Here is a 27,972-nt window from a genome sequence, read left to right as displayed (position 1 = left end):
CCCTCCTCCTCACGCCTTTGCGTCAAACGTTCCTTTTCAATCTCGCAATGACACACCATCGAAAGGGCGTGGCTAAGGCATGGCCACGCCCCTCTTCCTTTGCCTTTCGACCTTCCAATGGGCAGAATCAACACACAATGGAAGGGGGCGTGACTAATAACAGACCACGCCCCCTTTCCCCCTCAAACGTTCCACAATGACACACCCTCGAAGGGGCGCGGCTAAGAATAAGCCACGCCCCCTGTCCTTACCCTTTTCATGCTTCTATTGACTTGCGCTGGAAGGGGCGTGGCTGAGGGAAGGCCACGCCTCCATTTCCTCGCTCTCCTTTTAGAGTCCACTGTTTCGGGAAGGCCCCGCCCCCTTTTGCGCGCTTGCGTCACACGTCCTCTCAGCCTCTCCTCAGAGAAGCAGGAAGCGGTGGCGGCTGCCTTTTTGATGGTGAGCAGACCGGAAGTGGGGGAACTAGGCCTCAAAAGGCCTTAATATTATTATTAATATTATTAATTACTATTAATTATTATTATTTCTGAAGGGAAGCCTGTTTATGGAGGGAGTGGCCCGGCAAATAGATCTAGGTGAGGCCTGGGCCAACTTGGGCCTACCTCCGGGTGTTTTGGACTACAACTCCCACAATTCCTAACAGCCGGTAGGCTGTTAGGAATTGTGGGAGTTGTAGTCCAAAACACCCGGAGGTAGGCCCAAGTTGGCCCAGGCCTCACCTAGATCCTATATACACAAAATAAACAATAATATATAATAATATAATATTTGTATACATATAATATTCAAAATAATATTATAATGTAGCACAATATAATACTAATAACAATAATACAATGTAATAATATACAAAACATATATTTAATATTATATTATTAGCCTTATATCATATATATTATTGATATAATGATAATAATAATATACAATGATACAATGTAATAATATACAATGCATATATTTATGCATATATAGTACAATATAATAATATTAAATATATATTATATATTACATGAACTATTACTATATAGTAATATATAATGCTGATATTGTGCTATCCTAATAATATAATATATTGTATGTACATATAATATTGATAAAAATGTAATGCAATATAATACTAATAATACAATGTAATATTCAATATAAATTGTATATTATATGTACTATTGCTAATAATATTGCAGTATAGTGGTATATTACAATATAGTAATATATAATGCTGATATTGTGCTATGCTAATCATATAATATATTGTATGTACATATAGTATTGATAAAAACATAATATAATATAATACAAGGTAGTATTCAATATACATTGTATATTATGTGTACTATTGCTAATAATATTGCAGTCTAGTGGTATATTACAATATAGTCATATATAATGCTGATGTTGTGCGATGCTAATCATATAATATATTGTATGTACATAGAATATTGATAAAAATGTAATGCAATATAATACTAATAATACAATGTAATATTCCATATACATTGTATATTATGTGTACTATTGCTAATAATATTGCATTATAGTGGTATAGTACAATATAGTAATATATAATGCTGATATTGTGCTATGCTAATCATATAATATATTGTATGTACATATAATATTGATTAAAATGTAATACAATATAATACTAATAATATAATGTAATATTCCATATACATTGTATATTATGTGTACTATTGCTAATAATATTGCAGTCTAGTGGTATAGTACAATATAGTAATATATAATGCTGATGTTGTGCGATGCTAATCATTTAATATATTGTATGTACATATACCATATATTGTATATTATATGTAATTTTACTATAATATTACAATCTAGTGGTATAGTACAATATAGTAATATATAATGCTGATATTGTGCTATGCTATTAATATAATATATAGTATGTATATTATATTATATTATATTATACGGTTATATATATTATATTATATTATAATATATATATTATATTATATTATAATATATTATATTATAATATAATATTCTATATTATATTATATTATAATATATTATATTATATTATACGGTTACTAATAATATTACAGTCTAGTGGTATAGTACAATATAGTGATATATAATGCTGATGTTGTGCGATGCTAATCATATAATATATTGTATGTACATAGAATATTGATAAAAATGTAATGCAATATAATACTAATAATACAATGTAATATTCCATATACATTGTATATTATGTGTACTATTGCTAATAATATTGCATTATAGTGGTATAGTACAATATAGTAATATATAATGCTGATATTGTGCTATGCTAATCATATAATATATTGTATGTACATATAATATTGATTAAAATGTAATACAATATAATACTAATAATATAATGTAATATTCCATATACATTGTATATTATGTGTACTATTGCTAATAATATTGCAGTCTAGTGGTATAGTACAATATAGTAATATATAATGCTGATGTTGTGCGATGCTAATCATTTAATATATTGTATGTACATATACCATATATTGTATATTATATGTAATTTTACTATAATATTACAATCTAGTGGTATAGTACAATATAGTAATATATAATGCTGATATTGTGCTATGCTATTAATATAATATATAGTATGTATATTATATTATATTATATTATACGGTTATATATATTATATTATATTATAATATATATATTATATTATATTATAATATATTATATTATAATATAATATTCTATATTATATTATATTATAATATATTATATTATATTATACGGTTACTAATAATATTACAGTCTAGTGGTATAGTACAATATAGTGATATATAATGCTGATGTTGTGCGATGCTAATCATATAATATATTGTATGTACATATAATATTGATTAAAATGTAATGCAATATAATACTAACAATACAATGTAATATTCCATATACATTGTATATTATGTGTACTATTGCTAATAATATTGCAGTATAGTGGTATAGTACAATATAGTGATATATAATGCTGATATTGTGCGATGCTAATCATATAATATATTGTATGTACATAGAATATTGATAAAAATGTAATACTATATAATATGAATAATACAATGTAATATTCCTTATACATTGTATATTATGTGTACTATTGCTAATAATATTGCAGTATAGTGGTCTAGTACAATATAGTGATATATAATGCTGATGTTGTGCTATGCTAATCATATAATATATTGTATGTACATATAATATTGATTAAAATGTAATACAATATAATACTAACAATACAATGTAATATTCAATATACATTGTATATTATGTGTACTATTGCTAATAATATTGCCGTATAGTGGTATAGTACAATATAGTGATATATAATGCTGATGTTGTGCTATGCTAATCATATAATATATTGTATGTACATATAATATTGATTAAAATGTAATGCAATATAATACTAACAATACAATGTAATATTCCATATACATTGTATATTATGTGTACTATTGCTAATAATATTGCAGTATAGTGGTATAGTACAATATAGTGATATATAATGCTGATATTGTGCGATGCTAATCATATAATATATTGTATGTACATAGAATATTGATAAAAATGTAATACAATATAATATGAATAATACAATGTAATATTCCATATACATTGTATATTATGTGTACTATTGCTAATAATATTGCAGTATAGTGGTATAGTACAATATAGTGATATATAATGCTGATGTTGTGCGATGCTAATCATATAATATATTGTATGTACATAGAATATTGATAAAAATGTAATACAATATAATATGAATAATACAATGTAATATTCCATATACATTGTATATTATGTGTACTATTGCTAATAATATTGCCGTATAGTGGTATAGTACAATATAGTGATATATAATGCTGATGTTGTGCTATGCTAATCATATAATATATTGTATGTACATAGAATATTGATAAAAATGTAATACAATATAATATGAATAATACAATGTAATATTCCATATACATTGTATATTATGTGTACTATTGCTAATAATATTGCCGTATAGTGGTCTAGTACAATATAGTAATATATAATGCTGATGTTGTGCGATGCTAATCATATAATATATTGTATGTACATATAATATTGATTAAAATGTAATACAATATAATACTAACAATACAATGTAATATTCAATATACATTGTATATTATGTGTACTATTGCTAATAATATTGCCGTATAGTGGTATAGTACAATATAGTGATATATAATGCTGATGTTGTGCTATGCTAATCATATAATATATTGTATGTACATATAATATTGATTAAAATGTAATACAATATAATACTAACAATACAATGTAATATTCAATATACATTGTATATTATGTGTACTATTGCTAATAATATTGCCGTATAGTGGTATAGTACAATATAGTGATATATAATGCTGATGTTGTGCTATGCTAATCATATAATATATTGTATGTACATATAATATTGATTAAAATGTAATACAATATAATACTAACAATACAATGTAATATTCAATATACATTGTATATTATGTGTACTATAATTAATAATATTGCAGTCTAGTGGTATAGTACAAAATAATAATATTGTGATATTGAGCTCTTTCTGTTCCGCAGGAAGCGATGTCCGGGGAGGCGGTGCTCCCGGGGGCCGTGACCCGGATGCTGCCCCCCTCCTCCTCCTCCTCGGCCCCGCCCTGCTCGAAGGCCCCTCCCCCGGCGTGCCGGTACGTGAAGCTGAACGTGGGGGGGGCCTTGTCGTACACCACCACCCAGACCCTCACCAAGCAGGACACCATGCTCAAGGCCATGTTCAGCGGGCGCATGGAGGTCCTCACCGACAGCGAAGGTAAGCGCCTCGGCCGCCCCCCCCCCCCCGTTCGTGTTATTATTATTGTATATTACTATTATTTTGGGATATTATTATTATTAATATTATTATACTATTATATTCCCACCTCTATTATTATTTATTTGTTTATTACAACATTTATATCTCGCCCTTCTCACCCAACAGGGGACTCAGGGCAGCTTACAAAAAACACGTATATAAAAATTATACAGTACAACATAAATCAGTTTTAAAAAATTATTATTAACTTACATCAGTATTCATAAAACACAGATAGGCGTGTTCAGTTCAAAAGATGGGGTCTGTCGATTGCGTTCCAGCGTACATATTATTATTATCCCTCATATTCTATTATTAATACAATGATTATTATGTTCCCATCTTTTATTATTAGTATTATTATTATATTCCTGTTCTATTATTACTGTATTATGATATAATTATTATAATATTCCTACCTATTATTATATTATTTAATTATCCTTATTCCCACCTTTAATTATTATTATATTCCCACCTATTCTTGTTATTTCAATTATTATATTATTATATCCCCACCTATTTTATTATTGTTACTGTTATTATTATATTCCCACCTATTCTAGTATTGTTATTATTATTATATTCCCACCTATTCTATTATTTTTGTTACTATTATATTCCCACCTATTCTATTATTATATTCTCACCTATTATTGTTATTTCAATTATTATATTATTATATTCCCACCTATTCTATTATGATTATATTATTATTATATTACAACCTATTATATTCCCACCTATTCTATTATTATTGTTATTATTATTATATTCCCACCTATTCTATTATTACTATTATTATTATATTCTCACCTATTATTGTTATTTCAGTTATTATATTATTATATTCCCACCTATTCTATTATGATTATATTATTATTATATTACAACCTATTATATTCCCACCTATTTTATTATTATTGTTATTGTTATTATTATTATATTCCCACCTATTCTACTATTATTATTACTATTACTATTATATTCCCACCTATTATATTATTATTTTTGTTACTATTATATTCCCACCTAGTCTATTATTATTATTACTATTATTATTATTATTATATTCCCACCTATTCTATTATTATTCTGTTATTATTATATTCCCACCTATTATTACTATTATTATTATATTCCCGCCTATTCTACTATTATTATTATATCCCCACCAATTATTATTGTTACTATTATTATTATATTCCCACCTATTCTATTATTATTCTATTATTATTATATTCTCACCTATTCTATTATTATTATTTCTGTTATTATATTATTATTACATTCCCTCCTATTATTATATTATTATTGATATTATTATGTTCCTACCTTCTTTATTATTATTATTGATATTTTTATATTCCCACCTTATATATTATTATTATTTTCCTGTCCCAGGCTGGATCCTGATTGACCGTTGTGGGAAGCACTTTGGGACGATCCTGAACTACCTCCGGGACGGGGCGGTCCCCCTTCCGGACAGCCGGAGGGACATTGAGGAGCTCCTGGCCGAGGCCAAGTACTACCTGGTCCAAGGCCTGGTCGACGAGTGCCAGGCCGCACTCCAGGTACACCCACCACCATTATTATCATCATCAACTATCATTGAAATGTAATATTGTACTAACAGTATAGTGTTGTTATTATTATTATTATTATTATTATTATACTAAAATTATTATTACCGTTATACTAAAACTATACAATTCATTATGACTACATTTATTATTGTACTAAAATTATAGTGATATTATTATTATACTAAAATTATTATTACCGTTATACTAAAACTATACAATTCATTATCACTACATTTATTATTGTACTAAAATTATAGTGATATTATTATTATACTAAAATTACTATTACCGTTATACTAAAACTATACAATTCATTATCACTACATTTATTATTGTACTAAAATTATAGTGATATTATTATTATTATACTAAAATTACTATTACCGTTATACTAAAACTATACAATTCATTATCACTACATTTATTATTGTACTAAAATTATAGTGATATTATTATTATACTAAAATTACTATTACCGTTATACTAAAACTATACAATTCATTATCACTACATTTATTATTGTACTAAAATTATAGTGATATTATTATTATACTAAAATTACTATTACCGTTATACTAAAACTATACAATTCATTATCACTACATTTATTATTGTACTAAAATTATAGTGATATTATTATTATTATACTAAAATTACTATTACCGTTATACTAAAACTATACAATTCATTATCACTACATTTATTATTGTACTAAAATTATAGTGATATTATTATTATACTAAAATTACTATTACCGTTATACTAAAACTATACAATTCATTATCACTACATTTATTATTGTACTAAAATTATAGTGATATTATTATTATACTAAAATTACTATTACCGTTATACTAAAACTATACAATTCATTATCACTACATTTATTATTGTACTAAAATTATAGTGATATTATTATTATACTAAAATTATTATTACCGTTATGCTAAAACTATGCAATTCATTATCACTACATTTATTATTGTACTAAAATTATAGTGATATTATTATTATACTAAAATTATTATTACCATTATACTAAAACTATACAATTCATTATCACTACATTTATTATTGTACTAAAATTATAGTGATATTATTATTATTATACTAAAATTACTATTACCGTTATACTAAAACTATACAATTCATTATCACTACATTTATTATTGTACTAAAATTATAGTGATATTATTATTATACTAAAATTATTATTACCGTTATACTAAAACTATGCAATTCATTATCACTACATTTATTATTGTACTAAAATTATAGTGATATTATTATTATTATACTAAAATTATTATTACCGTTATACTAAAACTATACAATTCATTATCACTACATTTATTATTGTACTAAAATTATAGTGATATTATTATTATACTAAAATTACTATTACCGTTATACTAAAACTATACAATTCATTATCACTACATTTATTATTGTACTAAAATTATAGTGATATTATTATTATTATACTAAAATTACTATTACCGTTATACTAAAACTATACAATTCATTATCACTACATTTATTATTGTACTAAAATTATAGTGATATTATTATTATACTAAAATTACTATTACCGTTATACTAAAACTATACAATTCATTATCACTACATTTATTATTGTACTAAAATTATAGTGATATTATTATTATACTAAAATTACTATTACCGTTATACTAAAACTATACAATTCATTATCACTACATTTATTATTGTACTAAAATTATAGTGATATTATTATTATTATACTAAAATTACTATTACCGTTATACTAAAACTATACAATTCATTATCACTACATTTATTATTGTACTAAAATTATAGTGATATTATTATTATACTAAAATTACTATTACCGTTATACTAAAACTATACAATTCATTATCACTACATTTATTATTGTACTAAAATTATAGTGATATTATTATTATACTAAAATTACTATTACCGTTATACTAAAACTATACAATTCATTATCACTACATTTATTATTGTACTAAAATTATAGTGATATTATTATTATACTAAAATTATTATTACCGTTATGCTAAAACTATGCAATTCATTATCACTACATTTATTATTGTACTAAAATTATAGTGATATTATTATTATACTAAAATTATTATTACCATTATACTAAAACTATACAATTCATTATCACTACATTTATTATTGTACTAAAATTATAGTGATATTATTATTATACTAAAATTACTATTACCGTTATACTAAAACTATACAATTCATTATCACTACATTTATTATTGTACTAAAATTATAGTGATATTATTATTATACTAAAATTATTATTACCGTTATACTAAAACTATACAATTCATTATCACTACATTTATTATTGTACTAAAATTATAGTGATATTATTATTATACTAAAATTATTATTACCGTTATACTAAAACTATGCAATTCATTATCACTACATTTATTATTGTACTAAAATTATAGTGATATTATTATTATACTAAAATTATTATTACCGTTATACTAAAACTATACAATTCATTATCACTACATTTATTATTGTACTAAAATTATAGTGATATTATTATTATACTAAAATTATTATTACCGTTATACTAAAACTATACAATTCATTATCACTACATTTATTATTGTACTAAAATTATAGTGATATTATTATTATACTAAAATTATTATTACCGTTATACTAAAACTATACAATTCATTATCACTACATTTATTATTGTACTAAAATTATAGTGATATTATTATTATACTAAAATTATTATTACCGTTATACTAAAACTATACAATTCATTATCACTACATTTATTATTGTACTAAAATTATAGTGATATTATTATTATACTAAAATTATTATTACCGTTATACTAAAACTATGCAATTCATTATCACTACATTTATTATTGTACTAAAATTATAGTGATATTATTATTATACTAAAATTATTATTACCGTTATACTAAAACTATACAATTCATTATCACTACATTTATTATTGTACTAAAATTATAGTGATATTATTATTATACTAAAATTATTATTACCGTTATACTAAAACTATACAATTCATTATCACTACATTTATTATTGTACTAAAATTATAGTGATATTATTATTATACTAAAATTATTATTACCGTTATACTAAAACTATACAATTCATTATCACTACATTTATTATTGTACTAAAATTATAGTGATATTATTATTATACTAAAATTATTATTACCGTTATACTAAAACTATGCAATTCATTATCACTACATTTATTATTGTACTAAAATTATAGTGATATTATTATTATACTAAAATTATTATTACCGTTATACTAAAACTATACAATTCATTATCACTACATTTATTATTGTACTAAAATTATAGTGATATTATTATTATACTAAAATTATTATCATCATCATCAACTATCATTATCATGTAATAGTGTACTAAAATTCTAGCGTTATTATTATTATACTAAAATTATTATTATCATTATACTAGAACTGTATTATTAATTACCACTGAAATGTCTTCTTGTACTAAAATTATAGTGTTATTATTCTACTAAAATTATTATTATTATTATTATTATACTAAAACTATATTATTAATTATCACTACAATGTCTTATTGTACTAAAATTATAGTTATTGTTATACTAACAGTATTATTATACTAAAACTATCTTATTCGTTATTACTAAATTTATTATTGTACTAAAATTATAGTGTTATTAATATAGTAGTGTACTAAAATTATAGCGTTATTATTATTATACTAAAATTATTATTATCATTATACTAGAACTGTATTATTAATTACCACTGAAATGTCTTATTGTACTGAAATTATAGTGTTATTATTCTACTAAAATTATTATTATTATTATTATACTAAAACTATATTATTAATTATCACTACAATGTCTTATTGTACTAAAATTATAGTTATTATTATACTAACAGTATTATTATACTAAAACTATCTTATTCGTTATTACTAAATTTATTATTGTACTAAAATTATAGTGTTGTTAATATACTAAAATTATTATCATTATACTAGAACTATTATTAGCTATCACTAAAATGTATTATTGTACTAAAATTATGCTGATATTATTATGAAACTTAAAGTATTATTATACTAAAACTATATCATTGATTATCAGTATAATGTCTTATTGTACTAAAATTATAGTGTTATTAATATACTAAAATTATTATCATTATACTAGAACTATTATTAGCTATCACTAAAATGTATTATTGTACTAAAATTATGCTGATATTATTATGAAATTTAAAGTATTATTATACTAAAACTATATCATTGATTATCAGTATAATGTCTTATTGTACTAAAATGATAGTGTTATTATTCTACTAAAATTATTATTATTATACTAAAACTATATTATTAATTATCACTACAATGTCTTATTGTACTAAAATTATAGTTATTATTATACTAACAGTATTATTATACTAAAACTATATTATTTGTTATTACTAAATTTATTATTGTACTAAAATTATAGTTATTATTATACTAACAGTATTATTATACTAAAACTATATTATTTGTTATTACTAAATTTATTATTGTACTAAAATTATAGTTATTATTATACTAACAGTATTATTATACTAAAACTATATTATTTGTTATTACTAAATTTATTATTGTACTAAAATTATAGTTATTATTATACTAACAGTATTATTATACTAAAACTATATTATTTGTTATTACTAAATTTATTATTGTACTAAAATTATAGTGTTATTAATATACTAAAATTATTATCATTATACTAGAACTATTATTAGCTATCACTAAAATGTATTATTGTACTAAAATTATGCTGATATTATTATGAAACTTAAAGTATTATTATACTAAAACTATATCATTGATTTTCAGTATAATGTCTTATTGTACTAAAATTATGCTGATATTATTATGATACTCAAGTTATAGTATTATTGCTATTATTGTCTTTAAAATATATTCTGTTTATATATATATATATATATATATATATATATATATATATATATTTATAGAACAAAGATGTCTACGAACCGTTCTGCAAGGTGCCCATCATCACCTCTTCCAAGGAGGAGCAGAAACTCATTGCCACCTCAAATAAGGTAAGGAAATATTTTGATTTATTTACATACTAGTTGGACCCGGCCCAGTCTGGTACAAGGAAAAATACTATAGCCGTTTCTAAGGGGAGGAGCTGTCTGTTAGGATGGTTGCTAAGGAAGGAGGGGACGGATTGGCTGTTGATTAGAGGTATAATTTTACCTTTCTCAGGTGTGTCAGGTTTGTGAGAATAGGCTTGAAACACTCGGCAGTTCGAATGCTACGTTGTGTCCAAATTTCATAGCAATCGGTGGAGTATTTTGGGAGATTTGAGGTCCCTCACGGACAGACATTACATTTTTATTTATATGTGGTTATATCTATATCTATATATATAAAAGAGTGATGGCATCACGGCAACGCACAAAACAACAAAACTACAGGCCCCCCAACCTCGAAATTTGACAACACAACCCATCATCCATGCCTCTAGGTTGAGACAACAAAAAGAAAAGAAAAATAAAGTCCTAATTAGAGGGAGAGGAATAATTGCTTTTATCCAGTTGCTGCCAGTTAGAAGGCTAAGCTCCTCCCAACTTGGTCTCCTAGCAACCCAATAAAAATAATAAAAACACTAAAAAACACTAAAAAATTAATACAATAAAATACTATAACAGAAAATAACTAAAAATAATACAAGAAAATAATAAAATATAATAAATAATAATTAATATATAAATAAATATTATATATATATATACATATACACATATATATATATATATATATATATATATATATATAAAAAATATATATAATAATAATAAATATATATTGTTTATTTATTATATAAATATAATAAATAAACAAACTACACATCCCTAGTAGAAAACAGCCAGGCTTTGAAGCAGCAAGGCTATTCACTGCAATTCCAATTGGCCACAGCAACGCGTGGCCGGGCACAGCTAGTCTATATATATAAAAGAGTGATGGCATCACGGCGACCCACAAAACAACAAAACTACAGGCCCCCCAACCTCGAAATTTGACAACACAACCCATCATCCATGCCTCTAGGTTGATACAACAGAAAGAAAAGAAAAATAAAGTCCTAATTTGAGAGAGAGGAATAATTGCTTTTATCCAATTGCTGCCATTTAGAAGGCTCTAAGCTCTGCCCACTTGGTCTCCTAGCAACCCAATAATAAATGATAAAAAACACTAAAAAATTAATACAATAAAATACTATAATAACAGAAAATAACTAAAAATGATACAAGAAAATAATAAAATATAATAAATAAAAATATAACTTACAATAAAATTAATTAAAAAAATGCAAATAACGTCAAATAAAAATGACACAACAATTTTTAACCAATACCAACGCGTGGCCGGGCACAGCTAGTGTGTATATATAAAAGTGAAATCGGAGTATGTATCAGCGTTTTGATTGGCCTGGCGGAATATGTGCTCGCGTTTTGATTGGCCGCCACTATCCCAGGCCACTGAGACCAACAGGAATGACGGATCTGCACCAAACTTGGCCCACTTCATCCCCACGATGCACTTGATGACCTGCTGCCATTTGGGGGAGGATGGACCACGGATGATGGGATTTGCAGTACTTTCAAACACTTGAACTCCCACAGACGACTGCAATGCCCACCAAGGATGGAAATGGACCAAACTTAGCACACAGAACTCCTGTCGACCCCTTGACGTCCTGATGTCTATTGGGGCAGGATGGACCAAGGATGATGGGATTTGCAGTACCTTCCCTCACTTCTCGAGACCACAGCAACTGCCGCAAATCACACAACTGAACCAAACCAGGCACACAGATCCCAAAGGACACACTTCACATGCTGCAGCACTTTAACAGAGGAGGGACCAAGGATTATGGGATTTGCAGTACATTCATCCAATTCACCTCCCACAAACCACTGTGATGCCCATGAATGACAAAACTGTATCCAACTTGACACGCAGGTGCAGGGTAGCCCACTTTACATCCTGGTGCAGTTTGGGGGAAGAGGGACCGTGGATGATGGGACTTGCACTATCTTCACTCACTTCCTGGGACTACTGTGACCCCCACCAATGACTGATCAAGACCAAACTTGGCACATAGAGCCACCATGGCCCACTCTACATCCTGGTGAGGTTTGAAAGAGCTTGGACCGTGGATGATGGGACTTGCAGTATGTTCACTCACTTCCTGGGACTACTGTCACCCCCATCAATGTCTCATCAAGACCAAACTTGGCACATAGAGCCACCATGGCCCACTCTACATCTTGGTGAGATTTGAAAGAGCTTGGACCTTGGATGATGGGACTTGCAGTATGTTCACTCACTTCCTGGGACTACTGTCACCCCCATCAATGTCTCATCAAGACCAAACTTGGCACATAGAGCCACCATGGCCCACTCTACATCCTGGTGAGATTTGAAAGAGCTTGGACCTTGGATGATGGGACTTGCAGTATGTTCACTCACTTCCTGGGACTACTGTCACCCCCATCAATGTCTCATCAAGACCAAACTTGGCACATAGAGCCACCATGACTCACTCTACACCCAGGTGCAGTTTGGAGGACGATGGACCATGGGACTTCCAATACCTTCACTCACTTCCTGAGAGCACCGCGACCCACACAAATGTCTGATCAAGACCAAACATGGTACATGGAGCCCTCATGACCTACTCTACATACTGGCTCTGTTTGGAGGGGGACGGACACTGGACGATGGGACTTGCATATGGCAGTTGGAGCTCACCCGCACCCACTGAACCCACCTGACATTGGATATAGGCTACACTTGGAACACAGGCAAACAAGGCCTTTCTCAAATGACCCGGGCATCGCCGGGCCTCCAAGCTAGTATACAATAAAGTCATTGACATATACATCGACATATACCAGGAAGTCGTCAATATATGCAATGAACTTGTCTACATTTAGGATGAAGTCGTCGACATATAGAGTGAAGTCGTCGACATATACGATTAAGTTGTCACTATATACAACTTGAGGGGTGTGGCTATGTAACCCACTGAACCCACCTGACATTGGATATGGGCTACACTTGCAACACAGGCAAACAAGGCCTTTCTCAAATGACCCGGGCATCGCCGGGCCTCCAAGCTAGTATACAATAAAGTCATTGACATATACATCGACATATACCAGGAAGTCGTCAATATATGCAATGAACTTGTCTACATTTAGGATGAAGTCGTCGACATATAGAGTGAAGTCGTCGACATATACGATTAAGTTGTCACTATATACAACTTGAGGGGTGTGGCTATGTAACCCACTGAACCCACCTGACATTGGATCTAGGCTACACTTGCAACACAGGCAAACAAGGCCTTTCTCAAATGACCCGGGCACCGCCGGGTCCCCAAGCTAGTTATATTTATATTGATTAATAATTATATTATATCACATTACATTACTATTATTATATTTGGTTAATTACCATATTATATTTTTATATTATTATTATTATTATTATTAAATATCACATTATTACATTACACTAAATATATATTATTATACCACATTATATATATCATTACCATATTATATCATATCACATCATTATCATATTATTATATTATTTTACCATATTATATTATATTATATTACATCATTATATCACATTATTACATTTTATTATATCATATGAGATATGAGATTACATTATTATTTTACCCTATTATATTATATTATATCATTATTATATCACATTACTACCTTATTATATTATATTATTACTTTACCATATTATATTATTACCATATTGTATTAAATTACATCATTATTATATCGCATTATTACATTATATTATTATATTATTACCATATTATATTAAATCACACCATTATATCACATTAAGCTAGTGTGTATATAATGCCTAATTCTTTATTAATATTATTTTCTTACAGCCAGCAGTTAAATTGCTGTACAACAGAAGCAACAACAAATATTCCTACACCAGGTAATTAAAAACACAGAATTATTATTTTTTTTTATTTTTCTCTCCCTCTTCGGTTTTTGTCATAAATATCTAGAAATATTCTTTTTTCTTTCTTATCCCCCTTTTATTCCCTCTCCCCCTTATTTTTCTTCCTCTTTCGCCTATTTCCTTCACCCCCTTTCCTAAAAACCCATTAGTTCTCACACTTTCACTGTAAATTTTATTTGAAAATCTAATAAAACTTTAATACAATAATAATTAAATGAATAGTATTAAATAATATGTATTAAATGGTAAATGATAACCACCTTAAATAAATATTATTAGATACATTATGGAGACTTCTTTATAATAATAATAAATGTATAAATTAATATTTATAATATTGTATACATACATTAATACAAATGTACTATATCTAAATATAATAACAAAAATATAATAAATAATAATTCTGTGTTTTTCTTTTTAAAAATATTTTTGTTATTATTATATTTAGATATAGTAAATTTATATTAATGTATATATACAATATTGTAAATATTAATTTATAAATGTATTATTATTATAAAGAAGTCTCCATAATGTATCTAATAATATTTATTTAAGGTTGTTATTATTTACCATTTAATAAATATTATTTAATACTATTCATTTAATATTTTTGCTATAATACTTTAATACATTAATATGTATATTAAAATATTAATGCCAATTTTATTTATTAACATTATATTTACTTAATATTTATTTCATATTTAATATCAGCTATATTGATGTATTAATACTCCATGTATAATATATTTATTTACTTTTATATTTAATAAATAATATATCATATTTTTTAACATTTTATGTTTAATATATAAATATTTATTTAACAATTGTACTTAATTGCTATTTAATAAAATAATATAAATATTTTATTTATTAACATTATATTTACTTAATATTTCATATTTAATATCAATTGTATTGATGTATTAATACTTTATGTATAATATATTTATTTATTTTTATATTTAATAAATAATATATAATATTATTTAACATTTTATGTTTAATATATAAATATTTATTTAACAAATTTACTTATTTGCTATTTAATAAAATAATATAAATATTTTATTTATTAACAGTATATTCACTTAATATTTATTTCATATTTAATACCAATGATATTGATGTATTAATACTTTATGTATAATATATTTGTCTATTTTTATATTTAATAAATAATATATAATATTCTTTAACATTTTATGTTTAATATATACATATTTATTTAACAAATTTGCTATTTAATAAAATAATATACATATTTTATTTATTAACATTATATTTACTTAATATTTATTTCATATTTAATATCAATTATATTGATGTATTAATACTTCATGTATAATATATTTATTTATTTTATATTTAATAAATAATATGTAATATTCTTTAACATTTTATGTTTAATATATACATATTTATTTAGTGATGTCTACTTATTTGCTATTTAATAATACTGGTTAATTAATATGATGATCCTGGGCTATGTATGTGTCATAGACAGAACGCCAGCAAGTAAACAAAACTCAGTTTATTGAGGTTACAGAACTAAAAACGCCCGTAAGGAACAAAGAACAGGGCAAACACTTGACTTCAGTGGGATAAATAACCAAAAAGCAGCTCAGTTTGAGCTTAAACAGTTCAAAGGGAAAAACCGGGTTAAACAGGAGTATAATCCGGATTAAATCAAAGAGCTTACTTCAGCTTGGCAAACAATGCAAACTGTAAAGAAGTGTGATGACAGGGATGGAATCTTTTTGGATCCCACCGCTGCCACCAAATTGCGAAGAATTCACCTTCTACCTCTATGTATTCCACTTTTCGATGTTGTCGCTGCCACCACCTTTGAAGAAACAGTAACTTGTTTATTTATAGCACAAAGCTTGATGGTTGCAAGAATGTTATATCTTGAGGTGAACGATGTTACTTCTGTACAGTAAGTGTTGCAAGATTTCTCAATAGTTTCACTGAGCTTAGTATGGTATCAGCTTTATATGACTTGTTTCTTTCAGTTAGGAATACTGTCCTTCTTGAACTTAGTTGACCTGTACCTGATCAAACTTGGACTGGGGAGTTTAACTGGTCAACCCTAGTCCTCCTTGACTTAGGGATGTAGCCTCAGCTCTTTAGTTATTCCTACTAAAGGCTCAGCAACTTTAATTTTAGCCCTTCTCCGCTAAAACTCTCTAGCTGCTCAACTTCCTCCCACAATCTCCTTTTTTCTCACTGAACAGAACCAACTGCTCCGCTCAACCGACAAACTCCAACTGCCAAATTCCAACTGCTAAATTTTTGAATTCTAAGGCTTCCACCAGCTAGGTGAAGCCACGCCCCTTTTCCTGGCCATGCCTTAGAGGCTCCCAGCTTCTGTATAAGAATAGCTGAAATATATAACCTTAAACAGTCAACCCTAACATAGCAGTCATGAATAAAACACAATGATCATGACATCTTTACAAAACAAAAGGGAATCAACAGGAGTTAGAATGTAAACAGAAGACTGGCGGCAGATTCCTCTCTGCTACTCAGGAACAGCAGGGGAGTAAACCAGGCTTGTTTACTCCTTCCTGCAGCGAACGAGAGCGTGGTTGTAGTCAAGATTCAGGTTTAGGGTAACGGCAGTCAGCAGGGTCCCAATCCGGTCCAGAAGATCAAAAGCCAAGCGTAGTCGTCAAGGAATCCAAAGGTCACACCGATAGCCAGCAGAAGGGTTAATCCGGAATCGAAGTCAGTCAGTCCAGCGTCAATCCAGTGAAAGTAGATATTGCCCGTCAAAAAGACGACGGAGGTCCAAGCTATCGAGATTAAGCACAAGTTGCACAGAGAAAAACCCCGCCGTCAATGCCCCGTCCTTGGTAAACTTACGTATCCAGTAATGAAACACACCCGTCTTCAGGAAATTCCCCAGCAAGAGCCCAAGCGTCCGTCCAGATTACCTTGCCCAACGCAATTAGACATTGGTCCCAAACCCCATTTTATCCCAGTTCAAGCTCATCATCGCTGTCAGCTGCCATCCCAATTCCAGGCGCCCCAACATCATCATCCTCATCAGAGCTTAAGCACCTTTGACTACGCCCCACAGCATCCCCAGCTGTGGATCCCGCTCCATCCCTCCAGCCAGTCCATGGGTCTGATCCTGCAACCCGCCAATCACCTCCCATGCTTTCACTGCCTGTTTCCCCAACACCCAAATCCTCCCTCACACGAGTCCACTCCATATCATCCTCCTCCGAGCTGGCCACCTCTTCCTCCAAACCCTGAGAAAAACCCTCAAATGAGTCCTCATCTGTCGGCTCTGCAAACAAATCCCGGAGCCGTTTCCGTTCACGCTCCTCGAGAGTGTCTGACTCTCGAGGAGTCTTACGACCCCTTCTTTCATTACCGGAGCCCGAAGGCTCAACCATAACAGTATGCCTTCATATTTAATTCTATTTATTTCATATTTAGCAATTCGGACGACAACATGCTCAAGAACATTGAGCTTTTCGACAAGCTCTCCTTGCGCTTCAACGGCCGCGTCCTCTTCATCAAAGACGTCATTGGGGACGAGATTTGTTGCTGGTCATTTTACGGCCAAGGGCGCAAAATCGCCGAAGTTTGCTGCACGTCCATTGTTTACGCGACAGAGAAGAAGCAAACCAAGGTGATGGTCATGATATTAATGTATTATATTTTTATCTTATTTTATTATTGTATTATTGTGTTTATATTTTATATTATTAATATTATTTTATTTTATTATTGTATTATTGTATTTATATTTTATATTACTAATATTATTAATATTATTTTATTTTATTATTGTATTGTATTTATATTTTATATTATTAATATTATTAATATTATTTTAATTTATTATTGTATTATTGTATTTATATTTACATAATTAATATTATTATTATTTTATTGTATTATTGTATTTATATTTTTATTACTAATATTATTAATATTATTTAATTTTATTATTGTATTGTTGTATTTATATTTTATATTATTAATATTATTAATATTATTTTAATTTATTATTGCATTATTGTATTCATATTTACATTATTAATATTATTAATATTATTTTATTGTATTATTGTATTTATATTTTATATTACTAATATTATTAATATTATTTTATTTTATTATTGTATTGTTGTATTTATATTTTATATTATTAATATTATTAATATTATTTTAATTTATTATTGTATTATTGTATTTATATTTACATCATTAATATTATTAATATTATTTTATTGTATTATTGTATTTATATTTTATATTATTAATATTATTATTAATGCATTAGGTTATGGGTGAACTATCATGCCAGGTTAACCCCCCCCCCACCCTCCATTATATATAATCAAATAATACCATAAAAATATTTTTTTATTTTAATTATATTTTATTATATTTGTTTTCTTGTATCACTCGTTGGGAAATAATACCATTAAAAATATAAATAATATGTTTTATTTTTATTTTATATTAGTTTTATTCTTTTACCTGTTGAGAAATACCATGAAAAATACAAATAATATATTTTATGTTTTTATTTATATTTTATATTTTATTTATATTGCTCCTCGAGAAATAATACCATTAAAAATACAAATAATATTATTTTTATGTTATATTAGTTTTATTCTCTTACCTGTTGAGAAATACAATTAAAATATAAATGATATATTTTATTTTTATTTTATATTAGTTTTGTTCTCTTACCTGTTGAGAAATACCATTAAAAATACAAATAATATATTTTATTTTTATTTTATATTAGTTTTATTCTCTTACCTGTTGAGAGATATATTAAAATATATATTAAAAATATATTTAAAATAGAAATAATATATTTTATTTTTATGTTATATTAGTTTTATTCTCTTATCTGTTGAGAAATACCATTAAAAATACAAATAATACATTTTATGTTTTTATTTATATTTTATATTTTATTTATATTGCTCCTCGAGAAATAATACCATTAAAAATAGAAATAATATATTTTATTTTTATTTTATATTAGTTTTATTCTCTTACCTGTTGAGAAATATATTAAAATATATATTAAAATATATTTAAAATAGAAATAATATATTTCATTTTTATTTTATATTAGTTTTATTCTCTTACCTGTTGAGAAATACCATGAAAAATACAAATAATACATTTTATGTTTTTATTTATATTTTATATTTTATTTATATTGCTCCTCGAGAAATAATACCATTAAAAATACAAATAATATTATTTTTATGTTATATTAGTTTTATTCTCTTACCTGTTGAGAAATACCATTAAAAATACAAATAATATATATTTATATTTTATTGATGTGACTCATTGAGAAATGATGCCATTGCAATATAACAGGTGGAGTTCCCGGAGGCGAGGATCTACGAGGAGACGCTGAACATCCTTCTGTACGAGGCGCAGGACGGTCGTGGGCCCGACAACGCCCTCCTGGAGGCCACCGGGGGGGCCGCGGGGCGGTCGCACCACCTCGACGAGGACGAGGAGCGGGAGCGGGAGCGGATCGAGCGCGTCCGCCGCATCCACATCAAGCGCCCCGACGACCGCACCCACCACCACCAGTGAGCGGGCAAACGCGGGCCGCCCCGTCCGGTCCGTTTCTCAGGGCGAGATCTCCGTCCAGGCCTTACTTGCATCCGGGATGAAGTCGATGAACTTTCGGGGGGAGGGAGGGAGGGGCTTTCTAGGCGGAAATACCGCATTCTGTAATCATTAGGGGGGTGCAAAACGGTAGGAACTGGATTCCGAGTCAGATCCAGATTCAGAATTCGGAATCTGGAGTCGCGTAATTCGGGGTCCGGGGTCGCACCTTCCGGGGTTTGTGCTCGCGCCTTCCGGGGTCCGGGGTTGCACCTTCCAGGGTCCAGGTTTGCACCTTCCGGGGTTGCGCCATCCAGGGTCTGGGGTCACGCCATCTGGGGTCCGTGCCGTTGGGGGTCACACCATCCAGGGTCCGGGGTCACGCCATCTGGGGTCCGTGCCGTTGGGGGTACCACCATCCAGGGTCCGGGGTCGCACCCTTTGGGGCCTGGGGTCATGCCTTCTGGGGTTGCGCCATCTGCTGTCAGGTCATGCCGTCCGGGGCCCGGGGTCGCGCCTTCCGGTGTCCAGGGTTGAGCCATCCAGGGTCGCGCCTTCCGGTGTCCGGGGACATGCCATCGGTGTCAGGGGTCGCACCGTCCAGGGTCTGAGGTCTCGCCTTCCGGTGCCCACGGTTGAGCTGTCCGGGGTTGGGCTATCCGGGGTCTGGGGTCGCACCTTCCGGGGTTGCGCCGTCCAGGGTCTGGGGTCACGCCATCTGGGGTCCGCGCCGTTGGGGGTACCACCATCCAGGGTCCGGGGTCGCACCCTTTGGGGCCTGGGGTCATGCCTTCTGGGGTTGCGCCATCTGCTGTCTGGGGTCATGCCGTCCGGGGCCCGGGGTCGCGCCTTCCGGTGTCCAGGGTTGAGCCATCCAGGGTCGCGCCTTCCGGTGTCCGGGGACGTGCCATCGGTGTCAGGGGTCGCACCGTCCAGGGTCTGGGGTCTCGCCTTCTGGTGCCCACGGTTGAGCTGTCCGGGGTTGGGCTATCCGGGGTCTGGGGTCGCACCGTCCGGGGTCACAGCTTCCGGGGGCTGGGGTTGGGCTATCCAGGGTCCGGGGATGCTCCATCTGGAATAGGTCGCACTTTCTGCGGTCCGGGGTCGCGCCGTCCAGGGTCTGGGGTCGCGCCTTCGGGGGTCACGCCTTCGGGTGTCCAGGGTCACGGCTTCCGGGGTCCAGGGTTGGGCTATCTGGGGTCCCGGGACGCTCCATCCAGGGTCCGGTGTTGCGCCTTCCGGTCTCTGGGGTCGCACCGTCTGGGGTCACAGCTTCCGGGGGCTGGGGTTGGGCTATCCGGGGTCCAGGGATGCTCCATCCGTGGTCCGGGATCGTGCCATCCGGGGTCTGGGGACGCGCCTTCGGTGTCCGGGGTCGAGCTATCCGGGGTCTGGGTTCGCGTCCTTTGGGGTCCGGGGTCGTGCCCTTTGGGGTAATGATGACAGAATCCATTTCCCTCATTTCGTAACGAAAACGGAACTCATTCCTACCGTTTTGCACATCCCTATGATATCTATATTCACGGGTTATTTGACCCAGTCCGGCCGGGCCGCCCTCCGCACTTGCGTGTTTTGCTGAGTCTATTCTCTCTCGGTCCAGCAGAGGTCGCCCTCGAGTCTATTTAGAGAGGAGACCTCTCTAGGAATCTCTACTATCCTCCGGTGCAACTTTACGGTTCAGCAAAAAAAAAAAGTATTTTTATCGTACAGGAAAACCAAAGAATACAAAAGATTTTTAAAAATCAATATTGTGGTTTAAAAAAAAATGAGAACCTCTCTGTATCAAATTTGTAATTTTTTAGGATCCTCAAAATATTTAATTTAAATTTTCTGCTTTTCCCTACAAAAGAAAGAATGCCATTAATGTTTAATTCCCATTCGTTAGGTTAATATTATTTTGTGCTTTGGGGCAAAGAATCAATATATTGGGAACATTAAATATGGGGCCATTAAAAATATTATTATTAATAATATTATTAAGGGGGTTACATTCCTAGATTGAGTTGAAGTTGAGAGGTTTTTACGAATATCATAGAATATTATGAAGAAAAAAGCCGGGAAATATATATAGAATATGTTGGCTTGCGAAAGGCTAAATAATAATGTACTCGACTCGTATCATGTTGCTTCGAATCACGCTTACCGGACCAAAAAAAAAAAATTAAAATATATCCGAAGGAATATAACCTGTTACCAAAAGACCTTCTAAATTTTGAGAAACTCGATTTTGAAATTCGAAATACTCGTTTTTTAATTTGGAGAATCTCGGTTTTAAATCTGGAGAGACACGTTTTTGAATTTCGAGGGACTCGTCTTTAAATTTGGAGAGACCCATTTTTTTAATTTTGAGAGACTCGTTTTTGAATTTCAAGAGACTAGTTTTTGAAATTTGAGAAACTCAGTTTTTAAGTTCGAGAGACTTGCCTTTAAATTTCAACTTGTCTATTAATTTTGAGAGACTCGTTTTTGAATTTCAAGAGACTCATATTTGAATTTGGAGAGACTCGGTTTTGAATTTCGAGGGACTCATCTTTAAATTTGGGGAGACGCAGTTTTGGATTTTACTTTAAATTTAGACTCGTCTATTAATTTTGAGAGACTCATTTTTCAATTTTGAGAAACTCGTCTTTAAATTTCGGGAAACCCAGTTTTGAATTTTGAGAGACTTGTTTTTCAATTTTGAGAGACTCGTTTTTAAATTTGGAAAGACTCGTTTTTGAATTTCAAGAGACCCCATTTTTCAATTTTGAGAGACTTGTTTTTGAAATTCGAGAAACTCAATATTGAATTTCGAGACTGTTTTTCAAGAGATTTTAAGAGATTTCTTTTTCAATTTTGAGAGACTCGTTTTTTGAATTTTGAGAAACTCATCTTTAAATGTTGAGAAACTCAATATTGAATTTTGTGACTGTTTTTTTTCCCAATTTCGAGAGACTTGTTTTTTGATTTCGAGAGACTTGTTTTTTGATTTCGAGAGACTTGTTTTTCGATTTCGAGAGATTTGTTTTTCGATTTCGAGAGACTTGTTTTTCGATTTTGAGAGACTCGTTTTTCAATTTCGAGAGACTCGTTTTTCAATTTTGAGAGACTTGTTTTTCCAGTTTGAGAGATTCGTTTTTCAATTTCAAGAGACTCGTTTTTTAATTTCAAGAGACTCGTTTTTTGATTTCCGAGAAACTCGTCTTTAAATTTCGAGAAACTCAATATTGAATTCCGAGAGACTTGTTTTTTTCAATTTCAAGAGACTTGTTTTTCGATTTCAAGAGACTTGTTTTCCAATTCCAAGAGACTCCTTTATCAATTTCGGCCAAGTGGACCACTTATTCTTAACTAAAACTTTGCAACAACACAAATTTTATCTTTTTACGAGCCCTCCCTTTTGGTTGGAAAAGACGCCCAGAGCCTCGAAAAAGTAATTTTTTGGACTAACTCCTATTATTGAGTTATATTTTTGGACCAAATCATTGGATTTCATTATGTGCAGACTCCGACGAGTTTTCTCAAGGAGGCCCGAAATACGATTTTTATGAGGAAAAGTAACTTCCCGGTGGCCCCAATCCCCTCCCCAAGTTACTTTTTCAAAATAAAACATAATTACTTTGGAATTCTTTCTTCTTCTTTTTTTCTCCTTCCGCCCAGTATTGATAATCCTCTACGTACTGCCGTTTTCCTCTCGTGTCTCGATTCTGTCTCTAGTTTGTATTTTACACGGAAAATTCTGCAAATAAATCAAAAGGAAAAAAGTTCCTGTTTCCAACTCGTTTTTGTCTCCTGTCAGTAGGAATATCAATGTAAATGGAATAAATGGGTTAAATAAACGATGTAAAATATCTCGAACAGACCACCGAGAAGGACGGATCCGGCCCAAACTTTGAACGCAGAATCATGGTGACGGACTGGACCCCACAAAGGACGGATCTGGACCAAAGTGTAGTTTGTCACCACTCAGTGGGGCAGAATTCGAAACGATCTTAACAGATTAGAGAGACGGGCCAAAACAAACTAATATATTGTAATATTAACACATGTAATATTGATGATAATATTTTAATGTAATACAATGTCATACTAATAAGAATACAATTCAGTAATTGTATTTTATATCTATGACATGTAGTATTACTGATAATATTGCCATATAGTAGTATAGTACGATATAGTAATATACACTAATATTGTGTTATTGTCATGATCTCCGATCTTTGACATCTCCGGAAACAGAGCAAGCGCTGGCAAAGAACAGATGCCAGCCATAAAACGGGCCAGCCATAAAACCTCTGGGTCGTGAGAGCCCCTATATAAATGGGCCAAAGAGAAGGTTCTGGTATTCCGTACAATAAAACCTGTTGGAATCGACCAGCGTGTGTCTTGGTGCCTTTATTCTGCTGGAAGACTTACCCACAGCACAACTGGGAGAAGAGAACCTAACAATCCATAAAACCTCAATGACCCTCTGGTCTGTGAGAGCCCCTATATAAATGGGCCACAGAGAAGGTTCTGGTATTCTGTACAATAAAACCTGTTGGAATCTACCAGTGTGTGTCTTTGTGCTTTTTCTGGTGGAAGACTGACCCACAACACAACTGGGAGAAGAGAACCTAACAATCCACAAAACCTCAATGACCCTCTGGTATGGGAGAGCCCCTATATAAATGGGCCAAAGAGAAGGTTCTGGTATTCTGTACAATAAAACCTGTTGGAATCTACCAGCGTGTGTCTTGGATGGGCCAACCATAAAACCTCAATGACCCTCTGGTATGTGAGAGCCCCTATATAAATGGGCCAAAGAGAAGGTTCTGGCATTCTGTACAATATTATCTGAGCCCACACTGCCCGATATCCCAGTTCAATGTTTGCTGCTAAATTCGTAAATACAGTAATTACTTCATAATGTTATCGCGTATTGAACTGCTTTTTCTGTCGATTTGTTGTATAACATGATGTTTTGGTGCTTAATTAGTAAAATCATAACCTCATTTGATGTTAATAGACTTTCCCTTAATCTCTCCTTATTATCCCACTCGCGTGGGAGTTGTAGTTGACCAATTAACAAGACTATTGAAACCTCGTTTTCCATCAACATCAATGGCATAAACGCACGTAGTAAATGTCGTCAAGTATATAAACCAATATAAATTAGCATTTCCAAGATAGATTAACGAGACTATTGAAAGATCGTTTCCCCATTGATTCTTTAATGCACATAATATATTCAAATAAATGTACAGATTATATTTTGCATCCAATCGGGATCCATGTGGGATTTCGAGAGCCCGTTTCAAGGCAAATTAATAGATTTTCACCTTATGTTATTTCTCGTTATCCGGATTTCCGGAATTACTGTGATGTCATCTCGAATATCCGGGAAAATAAGGAAGATTTCCCGCCATTAATTATGTTATTTCTCGTTATCCAGATTTCCAGAATTACTGTGATGTTGTCTCGAAAATAAAGATTCCCCGCCGTTAATTAAGAATAGAACTACGCCCATTGTGTTCCGTCTCATACTTATATAAAAATAATGTCCAATTTAGCGAGACTTTGGGATAATTCATATAGATTCGTTACCTTGCAACTACGATATCGTCTACGTATGGGAATGTAAAAAAAAATAGAAGTAAAATAAAATTTACAGATTATATTTTGCATCCCATCGGGATCCATATGGGATTTCGAGAGCCCGTTTCAAGGCAAATTAATAGATTTTTCACCTCGTTTGATGCCTTATGTTATTTCTCGTTATCCGGATTTCTGGAATTACTGTGATGTTGTCTCGAAAATAAAGATTTCCCACCGTTAATTAAGAAAAGAATTAATCCCGTTGTGTTCTTTCTCATACTTATATAAAAATAATGTCTGATTTAACGAAAAATTTGGGATAATTCATATAGATTTGTTACTTCCGCAACTATGATATCGTCTACGTATGGGAATGTAAAAATAAATAGAAGTAAAATAAAATTTACAGATTATATTTTGCATCCGATCGGGATTCATATGGGATTTCGAGAGCCCATTTCAAGGCAAATTAATAGATTTTCACCTCGTTTGATGCCTTATGTTATTTCTCGTTATCCGGATTTCCGGAATTACTATGATGTTGTCTCGAAAATAAAGAAGATTTCCCGCCGTTAATTAAGAGTAGAACTACTCCCGTTGTGTTCCGTCTCATATAAAAATAATGTCCGATTTAGTGAGACTTTGGGATAATTCATATAGATTCTATGTCATTTCTCGTTATCCGGATTTCCGGAATTACTGTGATGTTGTCTCGAAAATAAAGATTAAGAATAGAACTACTCCCATTGTGTTCCGTCTCATATATATATAAAAATAATGTCCGATTTAACGAAAAATTTGGGATAATTCATATAGATTCGTTACTTCCGCAACTACGATATCGTCTACGTATGGGAATGTAAAAAAAAATATATAGAAGTAAAATAAAATTTACAAATTATATTTTGCATCCAATCGGGATCCATATGGGATTTCGAGAGCCCGTTTCAAGGCAAATTAATAGATTTTCACCTTATGTTATTTCTCGTTATCCGGATTTCCGGAATTACTGTGATGTCATCTCGAATATATGGGAAAATAAGATTTCCCGCTGTTAATTAAGAATAAACTAATCCCGTTGTGTTCCGTCTCATATAAAAATAATGTCCGATTTAGTGAGATTTTGGGATAAT

At 30.8% G+C, this 27,972-nt stretch overlaps 1 protein-coding gene across 1 annotated transcript; it reads left to right on the top strand.

Annotated features, from left to right (window-relative positions):
* The first annotated feature begins 243 nt into the window (after window positions 1-243).
* On the top strand, window positions 244-27,580 carry kctd10 (potassium channel tetramerization domain containing 10). The gene is made up of 7 exons (XM_062966568.1): window positions 244-441; window positions 4,642-4,873; window positions 6,320-6,489; window positions 11,593-11,679; window positions 15,579-15,631; window positions 19,118-19,313; window positions 21,041-27,580. The coding sequence occupies exons 1-7, from the start codon at window positions 259-261 to the stop codon at window positions 21,263-21,265; spliced, it is 1,146 nt and encodes a 381-aa protein (XP_062822638.1). The 5' UTR covers window positions 244-258; the 3' UTR covers window positions 21,266-27,580.
* The last annotated feature ends 392 nt before the right edge of the window (window positions 27,581-27,972 follow it).

This window comes from Anolis carolinensis, unplaced genomic scaffold (genome assembly GCF_035594765.1).
Source record: "Anolis carolinensis isolate JA03-04 unplaced genomic scaffold, rAnoCar3.1.pri scaffold_24, whole genome shotgun sequence".
NCBI classification, from domain to species: domain Eukaryota; kingdom Metazoa; phylum Chordata; class Lepidosauria; order Squamata; family Dactyloidae; genus Anolis; species Anolis carolinensis.
The sequence above is the reverse complement of the archived record's forward strand: the minus strand, read 5'-3'. Positions and strand labels throughout refer to the sequence as shown.